The 17,485-nt window shown below is 42.6% G+C and overlaps 1 protein-coding gene across 18 annotated transcripts in view; it reads right to left on the bottom strand.

Moving 5' to 3' along the window:
* The window catches only part of LOC139367203 (sickle tail protein homolog), a 225,790-nt gene that overhangs the window by 28,698 nt on the left and 179,607 nt on the right, over positions 1-17,485 (bottom strand). For 17 of the 18 annotated variants that reach the window (XM_071105384.1, XM_071105380.1, XM_071105377.1 and 14 more), the window contains 3 exons: positions 16,341-16,533; positions 12,173-12,371; positions 10,302-10,395 (listed from right to left, as the gene is read on the bottom strand). In XM_071105384.1, the coding sequence (XP_070961485.1) occupies positions 10,302-10,395; positions 12,173-12,371; positions 16,341-16,533 (486 nt within the window). The remainder of the gene's footprint in view (positions 1-10,301; positions 10,396-12,172; positions 12,372-16,340; positions 16,534-17,485) is intronic. The other variant, XM_071105373.1, reaches the window with a different exon arrangement.

The raw sequence follows: 17,485 nt of genomic DNA on the forward strand, positions 1-17,485 counted from the left end.
GTATGTAGTTACTTTGTCCACCTTGGCAAAGAAAATAATAATCCTATTAAACCCTCAGAGAAACCGTTTTAACATCGAGCATTTCCAAGAGAGGAGACGCGTGAAAACATTTGACTTTGACACCGAGGCGTCTGATCTCAGTAGCTTGCGCTTTCCACTAGTCTCCATTACACGTTGTTCCATAGCCATCGAATAGAATATTCCCAGACAGATTTTTCTTGAACAATATACAAATAAAGACGGTGTGTTTTCACTTATCAGCCAATGAGCGAGTTTGTCTTTGTTAGCTGCGGATCCAGCCCAGTCTTGAGTCTTTGTTCAGGCTTTTAGCTTTTGTCTCCTTTCACCTCTCACACAACACATCAGACGTCACACCCTCCCTATTATGCTGCTCATTGCTGTTCACTTCTAGAAAGAACCATTCAGTAAACACGTAATCATTTCTGGAACATTAAACATGATTTATGTATCTTATACAGTACACTGGATCTTTCTTAATGCAAGCTCGTTGATAAACCTTGTGGAGAATGTTAGAATCTTAAGAATTCCCCTTCTAGATTTAGTTTTTGGTTTCTACAGATGTAACCTATGACTCATAACCTGAAGTGAACAATGGCTTGTTTGTTACACCTAGAAGCAGGAAGGAGGATTAATTGTTTGAGGCTAGCAATGTGAAGATTATTACCCTTCTCACCATGATGTTGTCATCTTCCTCAATCTCCAGCTATGAAGACATGAAAGTACTGAAATGGAAAGGTGTCCTATTTTGGGGGGACTTCCTACTGAGTTATTGAACTAAAAGGGATGGAGTTACCACCTATACAAGCAGCCCTTCTCATTGCCCAGCTCTGACCTATTATAGCGCACACCTAGGGACACTTTAATACCTACCCTGTATTCTGATAATGACACTAGATAGATTACCTTTCTGAGTCTGGTAAGAACATTACAAACAACAGAGGATTTTTTTTTGACTAGAATAAAATGGTGATGCCTATTTAATAGGCTACTTGACTGTCAGGAATATATGGCTTATGTAGAGTGGAAGTGTTTTATTCCAGTCACCTCTTACACTTCCCTGATGTAAATGAAGCATCCTGTGTCTGGTCTGCATGGAAGCATACACTGTAACAGAAAACTGTAAATTATACAGTTATTTTTTGTATTATACTCCAGCATACTGTACATGATGGTGCATTGTGGGAAGATGTGGGTGGGGAAGAACTGCTGTATTTCGAATGGTACTGTAATTCCACCCCACAGAATACATTAAATTTTTTGTTTAGCGCCAAAAACCTTTTAACCACTAGTGGTGCATGTTATTGTTGTTTCTGTCTCATTAACACATTTTGAGGTGTGCCTTGAAAGAGGCTATATTTGTTGCACCTGTGAGTGAGAACGCTGCACCAATTGAACTCCTCTGTGGTTATAGTATCCCATCAATTTGAAATGTATATAGGGAACAGACTGGAACGGCAGCAAGTCTTAACTGGTGGAGAATTTTGCCATGTCTGTTTTTGCCCTGTAGTCACTGCCAGTTTGGAAGTCTTTGTTAAGGCCTGTAGAAGTGCAAGCGATATGAAACACCAACTATTCATTAACATTCTGTAACGTTTGTAAACACTTTACCTAGCAGCCATCCTGCTTGCACCAATCCCTTTTAATCACAGTGAAATACAATCCCCACCTATCAATTCATTCATTAATTCACACCGATTACGGTAGCATAAACTTTTTTTTTTTTTTTTACAGTATAATACAGTACATTTTACAGTATTGTACTGTGTGTCATTACACTGTACTTGCTTCGATACCGCATTAATTTTTTTTACAGTGTACTGTAATACACAATCACTGAAATACACAATCTTTCTTGCCACTGAGCTGCCTGTAAAGCCACTGTAAAATTCACGGTAACCCCTTTACAGTGTACTAATTATCGTTGCACACATGTAGTCACCATATGAGTGAGCATGGCTACCGCTGACTTAAATAACCCCACTAATCCAGTTAACCCCCAGCACATCTGGAAACAATCTCTGAGAGGAAAACAAAACAAATGGAGACCAATAGCAGAAATACGATCTCACTGATTTCTTAGAGAAGACGGGACAATGGATAGCCCTACTGAGACGTGCAGCAGGGTTCCACCTCTCCAAACGCTGCGTTTAAACAGGTGCAGGCCTCATTTGGTTATTATTTGCTCTTTGGTTATTTGTATTTGCTCTTTTCCGAGAATGCCAGTGTTTGGCTTCGCAATTAAGAGAGCCGGCTAACACAAGGAGGCATCAGAAAGGCGTATTTGTCTCGAAATATGTTTTAGAAAAACATCTGCACTCTCAGCTTCACATCTGTCAAGAATAAAGCCACTTGTGTGTGTGTGCGTGCATGCACACATTTGCGGGTGTTAAACTCTCGGCGTTGAGGTAAAAAGTGTTGTGAGTCATATCTGAGTGTTGATTTCGGGAGGGATTGAACTTGACGTCATTTTCGGTGAATAAATGAAGTGTTAACCAGGTGGTGTTGTTGTTACACGACTGTGTTGAGTTCATTTCCATTAACTCTGGGGCGCCAGGTAGCCTAGTGGTTAGAGTGTAGGACTAGTGACTGAAAGGTTGCTAGATCGAATCACCGAGCTAAAAAAAGTTGCATGCAGGTTGCTTTTTTTTTAGAATAGTTTGTCTAAATAGACATTGATTGATTAATTGAACTTATACGACACGAAGATAAATTACCTACATTTTTCTAAACTAATCCAATCTGTAAGCGGTTGGACTTATTTCCCCCGTTTATTAAGATGGTTATCCAAGTTTAGATGGTTTAGGTAGTCTCTTTATGGATCTCCTCTATGTGGTCCCTGGAAGAGGAAACAAGACGGTGGACCAAAGCACGTTTGTTTGAAATGGAAAAACGTTGCGGCAGATATTGGGTATAGAAGAACATCCAGACCAAGCAGCTGCTTTACAAGTGGGATGCACTGTTGAGCACTACATCCCCCAGGGTTCGGCTGATTGTACGGAGATTGTGACAGCCGGTTAAATAGCGTCCCTTGAGAGGTCTACAACAAAATGTATGTCTGGAGAAGTGCAGTATTATCATAAGAAGACGTAAGTACACTTAAGTATACTTGCAATACAGAGGAATGGAGAGAGAAAGAGAGGCAGAGGAGGTCTAAGAGAGAGAGAGAGGGAGGAAGAGGGTGAGCTTGAGTCGGTTAAAATGGCAGAAAAAAGGGAGATGGCATGTTAAAGAAGAATGGTAGAAAGTGTAAGCAGAGTGAGCTGTGCGCCGGATCGAAGACAGAAGGAGAAATGGAAGTGAATGAGGGAGAAGTATCTGAGGTGGTAGGCATGGTGAAGTTCTCAGAGCCCAAGGCTTGCACTGAGGGTCAGGATAAAGATGAGTCTGTGACAGTAGGAGTGAAGTTTTTGGAAAAAGTGGACCCTTGCCTTTTGGCTGATCCATTTGTGGATTCATGGTGGGTGAAAACAGAGTTGGGTGCTGTGGAATCAGTGAAGGTAACCAGAAGTGGTCTTGTGATAATTGTTTGTTTCTAGTCAGAGGGAGCAGGCACTCCTCGTTAAACGAATGGGGGCAAGAGATGTGAATTGTTTTGCCCTCGTGAAAATGGTGCCATTGAAAGGAGTGATTACTGGCGTAGCGGTAAATGTGAAAGTTGACCAACTGAAGCAAGCGGAAAATTCCCGGTGTTTGTGATGCTCGTCGTTTGGGCGGCATGAGTGGTGAAAGAGAAAGTGATGTTAGGATATAAGTTTTTGTGCCGAATGCATTACGTTGTTTCAGGTGTCAAGCTTATTGGCATGTGTCAGCAGTGTGTAGGAGGGAGGTTCCTAGGTGTGCATGAGACAAAGGAATGTGTAGCATTGGGGAAAGTAGTGGTATGTGTCAATTGTAGGGGTGCCCATGGGTCTGGGGATCAGAAATGTCCAGTGCGAGAGAGGCAGGTTGAGGTTTCCAGGGTTAGAATAGTGCAGAAGTTGTCATATGCTGAGGCAGTGAAGAAAGTAGAGAAAGATGGTTCAAATGGGAGGGATCCTGAGAGGAGTGGTGTGAGTGATAAACCAACAAGTGGTGTTTCAGTAAGATTGGATTATAGGCATTTATAGCAATGTTTATCAACTGTACTGCAGGGATGGAAGGTCAGTCGCAGACATTGTGGTAGCAGCTGCAGAGAGGTTTTTGTGTGTGCGAGACTTGACATCAGAAGAGTTACAGGGTGTGTTAAGTGGTGTTGTCCCATCCTTTCAGGCTGATGACCCGAAGTAGGACTAAATAGATTTAACTAGTAGGGTGGTGTTTTTTGTGTGTATTTTTTTAGTGTAGGGTTAGATGGCAGGGCATTTGTTGATTAATTTAAAATATATATATTTTAAGCAAAGTATAAGGGACTTATACTTCAGTCTAGTAGGTGGCGGTAATGCAACATTTATTGGATGCCAACAGCCTCATCGAATAAAAATATTCCCTACCTTGGCAGTAATTCTAACTGCAGATTGTGGGTGATTTAAAAAGTTTCAATCGTTGGCTATCCTAGCTCCAATAGAAATGATATAACACTTTGTAAGCCAGCATTTTTTGACTTGCCGATGTGGCCTGCAAACCAGGAGTTTCAGACCAGTGTGTCAGGGTAAAACTAGACTTTCGAAGTATGACATTGTAAAAAACAAGTTATCTATTGTCAACAGCGTTACTTTTATGATAAAATATGCACTTATACACTCACTGACAGCCATCGAAACACAGGCATGGTACCTCTAAAATTTACTTGAATGGCACCCTGGGAAATACATATGCAAATACAGTAAGGCTTTACACCCTACAGTGTTAAAACATCACCCAAAAATGTGTTACGGTAACACGACAGATGTTAATTCCCTAAGCCTGAGAAAGTGTAAGAGCATCAGCTTTAATAAAGTGTTAATTTAAGTCTGAATATGTAACACCCATTGTGTTAGGGACCCAACACTCTCGGGGTGTTAGTGTATCAATACTTTGAAAAGTGTTAGTTTAACACTATTTCAGTAAATCACATATAATTACTAAGAAACTGTTCAATTTAACACTGTGGGTGTAAAAATTATGATTGCAAATTTTCTTTGTGTGTGTGTGTGTGTGTGTGTGTGTGTGTGTGTGTGTGTGTGTGTGTGTGTGTGTGTGTGTGTGTGTGTGTGTGTGTGTGGACACTTCAGCATTAAAGTGTGTATATGACTTTCCCCGGTCCTTATTTAAAGGCAAACCTGCCATAAGCTATTATGGCTCATTTGCATATCATAGCAAAAAAATATGAATGGACTAATTTGTTTCATTTGTCAAATTCAAACAGAGTTTTCAGAATACTATACACATACATTATAGCTGTATAACGTCATGGGCAGGTCCTTCAATGAGGCAATCTGTGATTGGTACAGTTGAAGTCGGAAGTTTACATACACTTAGGTTGGAGTCATTAAAACTCGTTTTTCAACCACTCCACAAATTTCTTGTTTAACAAACTATAGTTTTGGCAAGTCGGTTAGGACATCTACTTTGTACATGACACAAGTACTTTTTCCAACAATTGTTTACAGACAGATTATTACACTTATAATTCACTGTATCACAATTCCAGTGGGTCAGAGGTTTACATACACTAAGTTGACTGTGCCTTTAAAAAACTTTAGAAAATTATATCATGGTTTTAGAAGCTTCTGATAGGTTAATTGACATAATTTGAGTCAATTGGAGGTGTACCTGTGGATGTATTTCAAGGCCTACCTTCAAACTCAGTGCCTCTTTGCTTGACATCATGGGAAAATCAAAAGAAATCAGCCAAGACCTCAGGAAAAACAATTGTAGACCTCCACAAGTCTGGTTCATCCTTGGGAGTAATTTCCAAATGCCTGAAGGTACCAAACAATAGTACGCAAGTATAAATACCATGGGACCACGCAGCCACCATACCGCTCAGGAAGGAGCGGTATTCATCCTAGAGATGAATGTACTTTGGTGCGAAAAGTGCAAATCAATCCCAGAACAACAGCAAACGACCTTGTGAAGATGCTGGTGGAAACGGGTACAAAAGTATCTATATCCACAGTAAAACGAGTCCTATATCAACATAACCTGAAAGGCCGCTCAGCAAGGAAGAAGCCACTGCTCCAAAACCGCCATAAAAAAGCCAGACTATGGTTTGCAAATGCACATGGGGGTAAAGATCGTACTTTTTGGAGAAATATCCTCTGGTCTGATGAAACAAAAAAAGAACTGTTTGGCCATTACGACTATCGTTATGTTTGGAGGAAAAAGGTGGAGGCTAGCAAGCCGAAGAACAATATCCCAACCGTGAAGCACGGGGGTGGCAGCATCATGTCGTGGGGGTGCTTTGCTGCAGGGGGGACTGGTGCACTTCACAAAATAGATGGCATCATAAGAGGGGAAATTATGTGGATATATTGAAGCGACAACTCAAGACATCAGTCAGGAAGTTAAAGCTTGGTTGCAAATGGGTCTTCTAAATGGACAATTATCCCAAGCATACTTCCAAAGTTGTGGCAAAATGGCTTAAGGACAACAAAGCCAAGGTATTGGAGTGGCCATCACAAAGCCCTGACCTCAATTCTATAGAACATTTGTGGGCAGAACTGAAAAAGCATGTGTTAGCAAGGAGGCCTACAAACCTGACTCAGTTACACCAGCTGTCAGGAGGAATGGGTCAAAATTCACCCAACTTATTGTGGGAAGCTTGTGGAAGGCTACCTGAAACATTTGACCCAAGTTAAACTATTTAAAGGCAATGCTACCAAATACTAATTGAGTGTATGTAAACTTCTGACCCACTGGGAATGTGATGAAAGAAATAAAAGCTGAAATAAATCATTCTCTACAATTATTATTCTGACTTCACATTCTTAAAATAAAGTGGTGATCCTAACTGGCCTAAGAAAGGGAATTGAGGATGTCGGGAAATGTCAGGAATTGTGGAAAAACTGAGTTTAAATGTAGTTGGCTAAGGTGTAGGTAAACTTCCGACTTCAACTGTACATCAATGTTTTGACTTTTAAATAAAGCCATTAATTCTTGAAAAATATTGGTTGCTGTTTGAATCCCAGATTGCCCAGTGTCATATTGACTCGATGAGAGTAAAGTCCATAACCTAACTCATATGGTCTGTATTTCTGCTGCAATAGTTTACGTGTCAGGGGCCTAGGGTCAGTCTGTTATATCTGGAGTATTTCTCCTGTCTTATCCGGTGTCCTGTGTAAATTTAAGTATGCTCCCTCTAATTCTCTCTCGCTCCCTCTCCCTCCCCTCCCGGAGGACCTGAACCCTGGGATCATGCCTCAGGGCTACCTGGCCTGATGACTCCTTGCTGTCCCCAGTCCACCTGGTCGTGCTGCTGCTCCAGTTTCAACTGTTCTGCCTGCGGCTATGGAACCCTGAACTGTTCACCGGACGTGCTACCTTATCCCGGTCCTACTGTTTTCGACTCTCTCTCTCTACCGCACCTGCTGTCCCTAACTCTGAATGCTCGGTTATGAAAAGCCAACTGACATTTACTCCTGAGGTGCTGACCTGTTGTACCCTCTACAACCACTTTGATTATTATTATTTGAACCTGCTGGGGGGGGGGGGGGGGGGGGGGGGGGGCGCGCAGGTTTGTGTTGGAGACCGATGAGTGTGTGTGTGTGTGTGTGTGTGTGTGTGTGCGAAAAACAATGCCCATAGATCTCAATTGCATAAAAACAATTGTCCGTCATTATATATCATAGCAAAACATTTTCCTGGATCTAATTGGATTCATTGGTCTAATTAAGCAGAGAAAGTATTTGCAGACCATCCACTACAAATCCACATTAGTTTTCACAATATGATACACAATTACAGCTGTATCACTTCACGAGTAGGTCCTTAAATGAGGCAATCTGTGATTGGTACATCCGTTTTTTTTTACTTTTAAATAAAGCCATTGATTCTTGAAGAATAGAACCGCTTTGTTGCTTTTTGAATCCCAGATTGCCTTTGTCAATATTGGCTGGCTCTGATGAGATCAAAGTCCATAGCTTAACTCATATGGTCTGTGTTTAAAAAAAGGTCATCTGTGATTAAAAAAAAACAACGAAGCAGTTACCCTGGCCTTTAAAGAGACACGCAACTTCATCTAAATCATACACCAGTGCCTGACCAGAACAAATAAACTCAAACTTGGTGTGTGTGTTTGTGTGTGTGTGTGTGTGTGTGTGTGTGTGTGTGTGTGCGTGTAAAAAAAAAACCTATGCCGTAGGTCTCCTGGAGTCGTCTGGTAGTCTAATGAAAAAGAGTGTGTGTAAATTGCTTCTGAGTGTTAAGCTGATACGACAGCTCATTTGATCTGGGTTGATCTGGTATCCGTGTAGTGTGTGTGTGTGTGTGTGTGTGTGTGTTCACGTTTCATACCACAGCTCATAAAATATGTCTACTCCGTGTTAAACAACTTGAGTTGTATGCCACGCATGCAGTAGTTGCTTTAGTAATAGTGGCTTCTCCTTTGTTTCCTATGTGTTCCAGTCATTTCAATAAAATACTACGCAGTGTATTCATAGGTTATAGAGGCAGACCGAAGCACAGTTTCATAAATAAGTGAGAGAATCAATTAAAAGTAGACTCAAATATAACTTTCTTTATCGCTGATGTCCAGTACTATAGTCAAACACGGTGGAATCTGAACCCACACTCCACTTCCCATAAAGCAAAGCTACCGTCTCTCTAGAAAGACACAATGCATGACGCTGGGGCTCATTGAAAAAAAGTCATTGTGACAACTGCAATAATACTCAGTATTATTGTGTGCGTGCGTGTGTGTACGTGTGCACACTGTGCTGCATGGCAATCCACATCAAATCAAATCAAGCTGTACTTATACAGCACATTTCAGACGTGGAATGAAACAATGTGCTTCAGGTGTGTGTTTTAAGGTCTCTTTTAAAAATGTCCACAGTTCTGGCATAGTAACTAAAGGCTGCCTCTCCATGCCTATTGGTCATAGGCTTTGGGATAGTTTAAAGGCCAGTGCCAGAAGACCTGAGGGACCTACTGGGTACATGAATTAAAAGCATGTCTGACATGTATTGGGCTGCACAATCATGGATTGATCTTAATGTATTCTAAAACTCACAGGCAGCCAGTGCAGAGACATTAAAACCGGTATAATATATGCTCTCCGCCTGGTCTTGGTCAGTACCCGTGCTGCAGCATTCTGTTTGTTTTGCAGTTGACTAATGCCTTTCTTGGGTAGACCAGACAGGAGAGCATTACAGTAGTCAAGCCTACTTGTAATAAAAGCATGGATGAGTCTCACCTTGGAAATGTTCCTCAGGTGGTAAAAAGCTATATAGCTCACATGGAGACTTCTCTCAGCTAGATAGATAAAGCATCGGAGAGGATTAGGGAGGACAGGGGTCAGCTGGCCAGAAAGGATTTGGGGAGGAACACACAAGGAATGAGGTCTTTGCGCTTTAGTTCCGCTACATCAGCAGGAAACCAACAGGAGGAGGCAGCAGCCTTGTGGGAGATTAGCAGGAGATTTGGAGAAGAAAAGAACAGCCCTGTGAATGGAGTTCAATTCCTTTCGGCGAGCTGCACTAAGGCACACACAAGGCTCCCTCGATCCCACCCGAAATTAGGCACGGAGAACAGAAGAACCCCATAAACAGATTAAGGAAGACGGGGGACGGGGACGGACGGGGGGGTGGCATTCCGCTACCCAGACGCTGAGAGGGTGGGATGAGAAGGAGGACAGGGGGGAATTTAGGGAGGGGAGGATAGAGGGAGGATGAGGGGAAGGAGGGTGAATGAAGGAGGTTAGGAGAAGAAGAGCGGATTATTAAGAGAGAGGAGAGAAGAGGGTAGGATAGGGGGGAGAGGTAGGGGTAGGGCCCCCATAGCCAGTGTTATTTGTACATTAGACTAACTAGACTGGCATATTCCCTACTGGAGCTGTTTCTGTGGGAACGGCTGGCATGCTGCAAATAATAATACCTGTCATAAATAATGTACCTTTTTTTACACAAGCACCACAGTAGGTGTGGACTTAGTAATTAGACTCTCTATCTTTCTTTGCCCAGACAGGAATGTGATAAGGAAGACTGAACCATACCACTCTGTCATCTGTTGACAGGTTTACCCTACAGTAAGTTTGGGTCTAGGATAGAGCTGGTTCTACCTGCTGTAAACCCTCCAGATGCCCCGCTAGCCCGAGGTTAGACCAGGGGCTCGCCTGGTTCAGTATCCCAGTTTCGATGCTCCTCAGATGGGTCAGTACTCACCCTGGTGTCAACGTTGGTGGGTCTGGGGCCGTGACTGAAGGCCTGTGCTGGGTCCTTGTGGTACACCTTCAGGCAGGAGTGATCTGTGATATTCCTGTGGGGGGGGGGGGGGGGGGGGGGGGACGTCCAGAGGGAAAATGAGGAGGCCAGAATATATCACTATTGGATAGTGGTCTCCTATACCCAGACGTTGGTGTGTGCTCTGACATGGCTATGTCGTACACAGTCCACAGTCTGCTGTACTGAGCCGTCCTGGTGTTGCGTTAAAAAAAGTGTCCAGTGGTGTTACAGTGAAAAGGATCCCTCAAATAAAACAATAAAGCTGCGTCTCGTCTGCTGGTCTTTGTTTTCCCGTGTCAATTATTGCTCCTGTGCCGTCTACTACTGAGGCAGCCGGCGAGGAATGAACACGTGATAACTTTTACAGCCCTGATTTTTTTTAAAAAGGTTAGAGCTAGTCACAAAGTACACAACACACCGCCGCAAGAACACTACAGATAGAGATGGAGCCAGAATACTTTTTTTTAATTCACTTTGAGCCTTTAAAATCACAGGGGGGGTGAGGACGGCTCATAATAATGGCTGGAACGGAGCTAATGGAATGGCATCAAACACATGGGAAACCATATTTATTTGTATTTGATACCATGCTACTGATTGCGCTCCAGACATTACCATGAGCTCATCCTCCGCAATTAAGGTGCCACCAATCTCCTGTGTTCAAAATGGAGTATAATCGCCTAGTGTGCAGTAAGCTTGTATTCTACAGAAATATAAATATATATATTTTTTTTATGTAAAAACAGGTCCTGTATGAACTGTCAATTCATTGCCCTGGGTATTGAACAGTAACTTATATCTATTGTTGAATTTTATGATGTACCGGGAAGTGGGCAAACTGGGTGAAGGTGATTGGTGACGTGACTGTGAGGGCAAGAAACCCTTGTCATTGTTGTCTTATGAGTCATACCCCTCTGGAAAACTCAAAAGAACAAAGACGACTTATTGTGTTTTTAAAAGGCCAGGCTAATGACAAAGCTGCATGTGCCTGTACACGTGCCTGTACACACTTTCTGCACAGAGAGGAGAAGACACCACCACTTAACACACCCTGCAACTCTTCTGACGTTAAGTCTCGCACATAGAATGTGGCCAAGTTGGCTATAGCTCACTCACTCACTTTAAATCTGAGGCTCTGGAAGAAACAAGACTGTTTATAGGTTATTTTCCGATCCTTTTGTTCTGCCAACTGAGCAGCGATGAAACGTGTCAAAACAAATGAATTCGGCCCCAGCTGAACTTTCCACTTTCTTCTACCATCACATGGGTGTGAATGAGAGGAAAAAGAGGCTCGGAGACTGGTTGCGACCCAGATGGCAACCTATTTTCTATGTAGTACACTACTTTTGACCAGGGCCCATAGGCAAACCGATAAGGCTCTGGTCAAAAGTAGTGCACTATATAGGGAATAGGGCACCAATTGGGACTCGCACACGGTGTTGTTTGGGTTTGTTTTGTTGGTGGTGGAACTAAAGGTTCTTCCACTATTGTAGGGCACCACATCCTGAGCCCTTTCATCCACACAGCTATTGAGTTGAATGGAAAGTGGGGAGGAAGAGGATCTGTCGCAGGCTGCTTGCAGCCCGGGTCACTTCCTGTGCTGGGATAGCTCATTAGACAGGAAGTACTTAAAGAAGGGAGAGAGGAAGGCTGCTGGGTAGCTCTGAGGATCTTACACGGGTGAGTCTGAGACGACACATTGGGAAGCAACCCACAAATAACCTACTCTATAACCCAGTCTGGGAAAATAGAGACGAAACACTCACACACACATAGGTATTGGACAACAAAAAAAACACACACCCATTTACCTGACGTCGGTGAGCTCGTAGTACATGTTCCTCATGTCGTCTTTGACATAGACAGCCACACTGGGAGACTCCAGCATCTTCATGGTGAGCTGCTGGGGAAAGGCACTCACAAACAGAGCCCTGATGGTGTCTCCGCTGGTGATCTCATTGGGCATCCGGATCTGCTTAGTCTCGTCTCCGTACTGCAGGTACAGCACGCCTGGGGAGAAGACAGGGAAGGAAAGGGGGTTAATGGAGGGTTACTGAGGGGTTAATGATTGGTTGATAATGACCTGGTGGCTCTTAACCATGTAGCTACAGAGGTGTCACACCAGTGTTGTGTCAATGACTTTGTCCCAAATGGCACCCTATCCCCCTTAGGCCTATAATTATAGTGAATATAATGCCATTTGGGACGCACAGTGTATTTATGTACTATGGTGCTTGTCTTTCTGTACTGTGGCCCACAGTCCTGTCCTATTATGTGCAGTCCGACATATACCACAAACACTACCTTTACTGTATTTACAATGAGTAGCTACAATATCTTTACTGTATGTACAATGAGTACCTACTATATCTTTACTGTATTTACAATGAGTAACTACAATATCATTGCTGTATTTACAATGAGTAACTACAATATCTTTACTGTATTTACAATGAGTAACTACAATATCTTTACTCTATTTACAATGAGTAACTATAATATCTTTACTCTATTTACAATGAGTACTTACAATATCTTTACTGTATTTACAATGAGTAACTACAATATCATTGCTGTATTTACAATGAGTAACTACAATATCTTTACTGTATTTACAATGAGTGATGACAATAGCTTTACTGTATTTACAATGAATAACTATAATATCTTTACTATATTTACAATGAATAACTACAATATCTTTACTATATTTACAATGAGTAACTACAATATCTTTACTGTATTGACAATGAGTAACTATAATATATTTACTGCATTTACAATGAGTAACTACAATATCTTTACTGTATTTACAATGAGTAACTATAATATATTTACTGTATTTACAATGAGTAACTACAATATATTTACTGTATTTACAATGAGTAACTACAATATCTTTACTGTATTTACAATGAGTGATGACAATAGCTTTACTGTATTTACAATGAATAACTATAATATCTTTACTATATTTACAATGAATAACTACAAAATCTTTACTATATTTACAATGAGTAACTATAATATCTTTATTGCATTTACAATGAGAGTTTAGATAATGGTGAGAAAGTTAAAGACCCATAAAACTATAAGCATGGGTGTGTATGTGTGCATGCCGGCGGATGCATACAGTACGTGTGCTTAAGCAGTTCGTAAGTCATGTGGGTTGTAGGAGGGTGAGGTTGATGTGGGATGGAGAAGGAAGAGGGATGTGGCTGGGTGTCGTGGGTGGGAAGGGCGGCCATTAGCAAAGCATCGAACAGACAAGACACTGAACTCCTGAACTCTGGGTGCGGCTTCTGTACTGCACTCCACCAAAGCATACGAAATACATTACACGCTCACAAACAACACACCCCGTGCCCACAGACAAGAACATACATTTTCAAAAGACTGACAGCTTGAAAGACGTTATATGTCCATACAGGACAGTGCAAATAAAGAAGCCCGTGAGCTTGACTTTTGTATATTGTTTTCTAGTCGAAGCCTCGTCATCTGTATTATAACAGATGCGCAGCTCATAAATCACTGAAATCAGAGCTTCCTGTATGCAACAGAGTGCATACAGTACACATTGTGTGCCATTTAGGATCAGTCACTATGTAGTGTGCTGATAGAGAGGAGCTTTTCCTAACACGGAGTGGCTCCAGAAAAGGAGCGGAGCAGTAAAATCGGCTACACGTTTCCAGAAATGTAACACAAGATCCTACAGGCTCTTTTAAAAAGAGAGGGAGGGACAAATCCAGGGCATAAAAAGTGCTGAGCCATTCTACGGCACATACATCTACGGCTCGACCAGGATGGACTTGTAACAACTTAACAAACGTCCGCTTGCCATCTAACTCGCTGCTCCTTTGTGTATTGTCAGATGAAGGACCACGCAGACCCTCCTAATACGACGTGTGTTATTCAATGACTGGTTGTGCGTCCCCACACACACACACAAAAAAGCCTCTTTTTTTTTTTAAAAGAGCGGGCCATTCCCAGTCCTTTTTGAGCTTGACTGACGAGATAGTAACGTGTTAGAAAGAATAGGACGAGTCGAAGGGAAGTATTCGAACCCATGCCGACTCTGGCATACACGTGTGCCGAGGTCAGCGGCTGAAACCGCTGGACCACACAATAGTGTTCTATTTTTTTTTTTTTTTTTACCAGCGCCCATAGTGACTATATAAGGAATAGGGTGTCATTTGGAACACACACTTGGCTTCATATTCTATTATACATGCAATGGAAAATTCCCTCAAAACCAAACTTTAATTATCTCCTGAGACTTTGGATGGCTAAATTCTAGCGCAGAGTTGGATTGCAGGACTGTATGTGGCCGCTGATTGTCTGGTTTCACTCTCTAAATCAGAACCAAATGGCGTGGCTGCACAGCAAATGGTCAGGGGAGAACATACTTTGTCTACATCCCAAATAGCACCCTGTTCCCGATACAGTGCACTACTTTTGAGCAGAGACCTATGGGCCTTGGTCAAAAGTAGTGCACTATAAAGGGAACAGGGTGACATTTGGGACGAAGTCTTGGTTTCCAGGGCTTGCTGCTAGGTTTTATGACAGTCAGATCCTATTCCAGACTCTGCTCTTATGCATCTCCAAATGGAACCCCAATCACCTTCAATTACGTTCATTTCAAATGCAGCATAAATAGAGTTCTTTATTTCCCTCTCTTCCACAATATAAAACACAGTACAGCAATAAAGAACAAAACAACTACCACAGTACTGTAGTATAAATATTTTGTAGCAATACTACACATCAGCTATAAGTAACATAGAGAGAATAGAGAAACTCACTTGAATAGAGTCATTTCAAGATGTCCGCTACTGCAACTCCAGTCTTGTGTTAAGGAGTCTTCTGACTGAAGGCACTACTTCTATTGGCGCAGGGCTCTTAAGGAAGACCAGATGTCTCTGGGGACACGACTGTGTGTGTGTGGGGGGGGGAGGTTCCGGGGTGAAGTTTCCCCAAGGTACAGATTTAGGATCAGCTTCCCCTCCCCAATCCTTAACCTTAACCATTAGTGGGGAAAATGAAAAGCTGACCAGAGATCAGCAACCAGGTGGCCACCAGAGGAATGCTGGGTAATATGCCCTCTTTTCTCCACCCCCTTCATAACCCAATCTGCTGCCATAACGCGTTTGTGTGTGTGTGTGTGTGTGTGTGTGTGTGTGTGTGTGTGTGTGTGTGTGTGTGTGTGTGTGTGTGTGCGTGTGTGCATATCTGTGTGTGCAGTAGTATATTATTGTAGATGTTTATGTACAATGTCTGCAATTCAGCATCTCAACCTAAGCAAGAACCCACTTTTGGCACAGAGCAGCATGCTTCCTGTTGGTTAAAGGGGTGTGCTGCCCAAATGTAAACAAGTCATTTAGAGGCACTTGAAGTAAATGAAATGAGTCAACCTAAAGTCACATTAAACTAAGATGTGTGTCCTCTGCTTACATTTTCAAATAAGCTTTTTAAGAAGCCGTATCCTGTGAGGCTCAGAGGCTGATTACATGTTGAGATGATGAGAGTTGAAGCACTCTCTCTCTGTTTAGTTCATCAAAATTAAATGACTATCTCTTAGAAGAACTGCATCATATGAATACAACTCTACACAACTGAAGGCGTTTGTCATATTGATGCAAATGAAGTGCCCTTTGCGTTGTTAACAAACCCCATTTCTAATCCTGCCAATAACAGTGTGTGCGTCTGTGTGTGTGTCTGTGTGTGTGTCTGTGTGTGTTAAACAGGGTGGCATATTGTTGGAGGATTCTGTAATCTCACTATGCTAAGGAAATTCATTCTAATTAAGGCTAGGAGCAAGCAGGCGAAGCAAAGGGCGAGGAGGAGTGTGGGGGGGTGAAGTGTGTTTGTGTGTGTATGTGAGTGTTTGTATTTGTGTTTGTAAGAAGAAGCTAGCAGTCCTTGGTCTATGTGTGGTTAATAGCCTCATAATCACAGTGTGGTCATGTTGCGGTCGCCTACCTAGCGAGCGGTCCCTGGTCTGGTTGGTGGAGCGCACTACGGGCAGGCTGGCACGGGAGCGGCTGCCTCTGGTGAAGGCAGAGGGGGCATCAGCCTCTGACATGGTGTCCAGAGACTCCAGAGAGGCCAGGGAGAGGTGCTCAGGCTGCTCCCCTACAATGGAGCTGCTGGGGCCGTGCGCAGGGCTTCTGCTCTGGGGGGGGGGGGGAGAAGAGGAGAAAGAGGGTAAATTAGAGGGGTCATGATACACAGGAACAGGGTTGTAAAAACTCTGGTAACTTTGGTAACTTTGAAAGTTTACCGGAATATTGCAACCCTACATAGGAAACGAACACAAACGGAAACACAATTATTGTAGGACAATTTTGTCCATCAAAACCAGCACAACACTGTGCTGCAAGCACCCTTCTTCAACCAACAAAGCCATCTGAACCACACGATAGTGTTAATGCTTTTTTCTAAAGCTGCATTAGAAATCACTCCGCCAATTCCCTGGTTGCTAAAATTCTAATAGTTTGCCTAATTTCAATTTATGTGTCAAAACAAGCATGTGTATCATTCCATCTAAACTGTACCATCTAAACCACTGTATTTTGAGGTGTCTGAAGCTGGTGTACAAAACTGAAAGTAAAAGAACGGGAAGCATAGAAATAGTGCACTTAGAACAGATATGCCGCTTCTTAGACTTGCTCTCAATGAGAATGATAGATCTATAACTAACATTTCTAGGTGAATTTGGTCAGGTCGCCCAAAAAGTTACATATTGCAGCTTTAAGAGAAAGATAAGCTTTTTAACTACAATGTTAACACAGTGAAAACCCCAGTGTCATTTTTGGACTCCCAGCCATGCATTCCAGTCTATTTGGGTGTAATTTGTTTGCATCAATGCAGATAGCAGACACACAGACTGACACCACCTGCTATATTTCACACAAGCACACACACTATGATTTTCGCAGTTGCAAAAAACAAGGGGGGAGGGGCAGTAATTTGGGTGTGCTGGATATCCCCCCCCCCCCCCCCCCCCTTGACTAATGTGGACAGTGTTTTTGGCAGGAGAACACAGATCAGGTGAGGGGAGGTGGAGAGGGCAGGAGAGCATATGCACACGCACACACACACGTGTTAGTTGGGATGCAGACAGA

This window comes from Oncorhynchus clarkii, chromosome 15, assembly GCF_045791955.1.
Source record: "Oncorhynchus clarkii lewisi isolate Uvic-CL-2024 chromosome 15, UVic_Ocla_1.0, whole genome shotgun sequence".
In the NCBI taxonomy this organism is placed as follows: domain Eukaryota; kingdom Metazoa; phylum Chordata; class Actinopteri; order Salmoniformes; family Salmonidae; genus Oncorhynchus; species Oncorhynchus clarkii.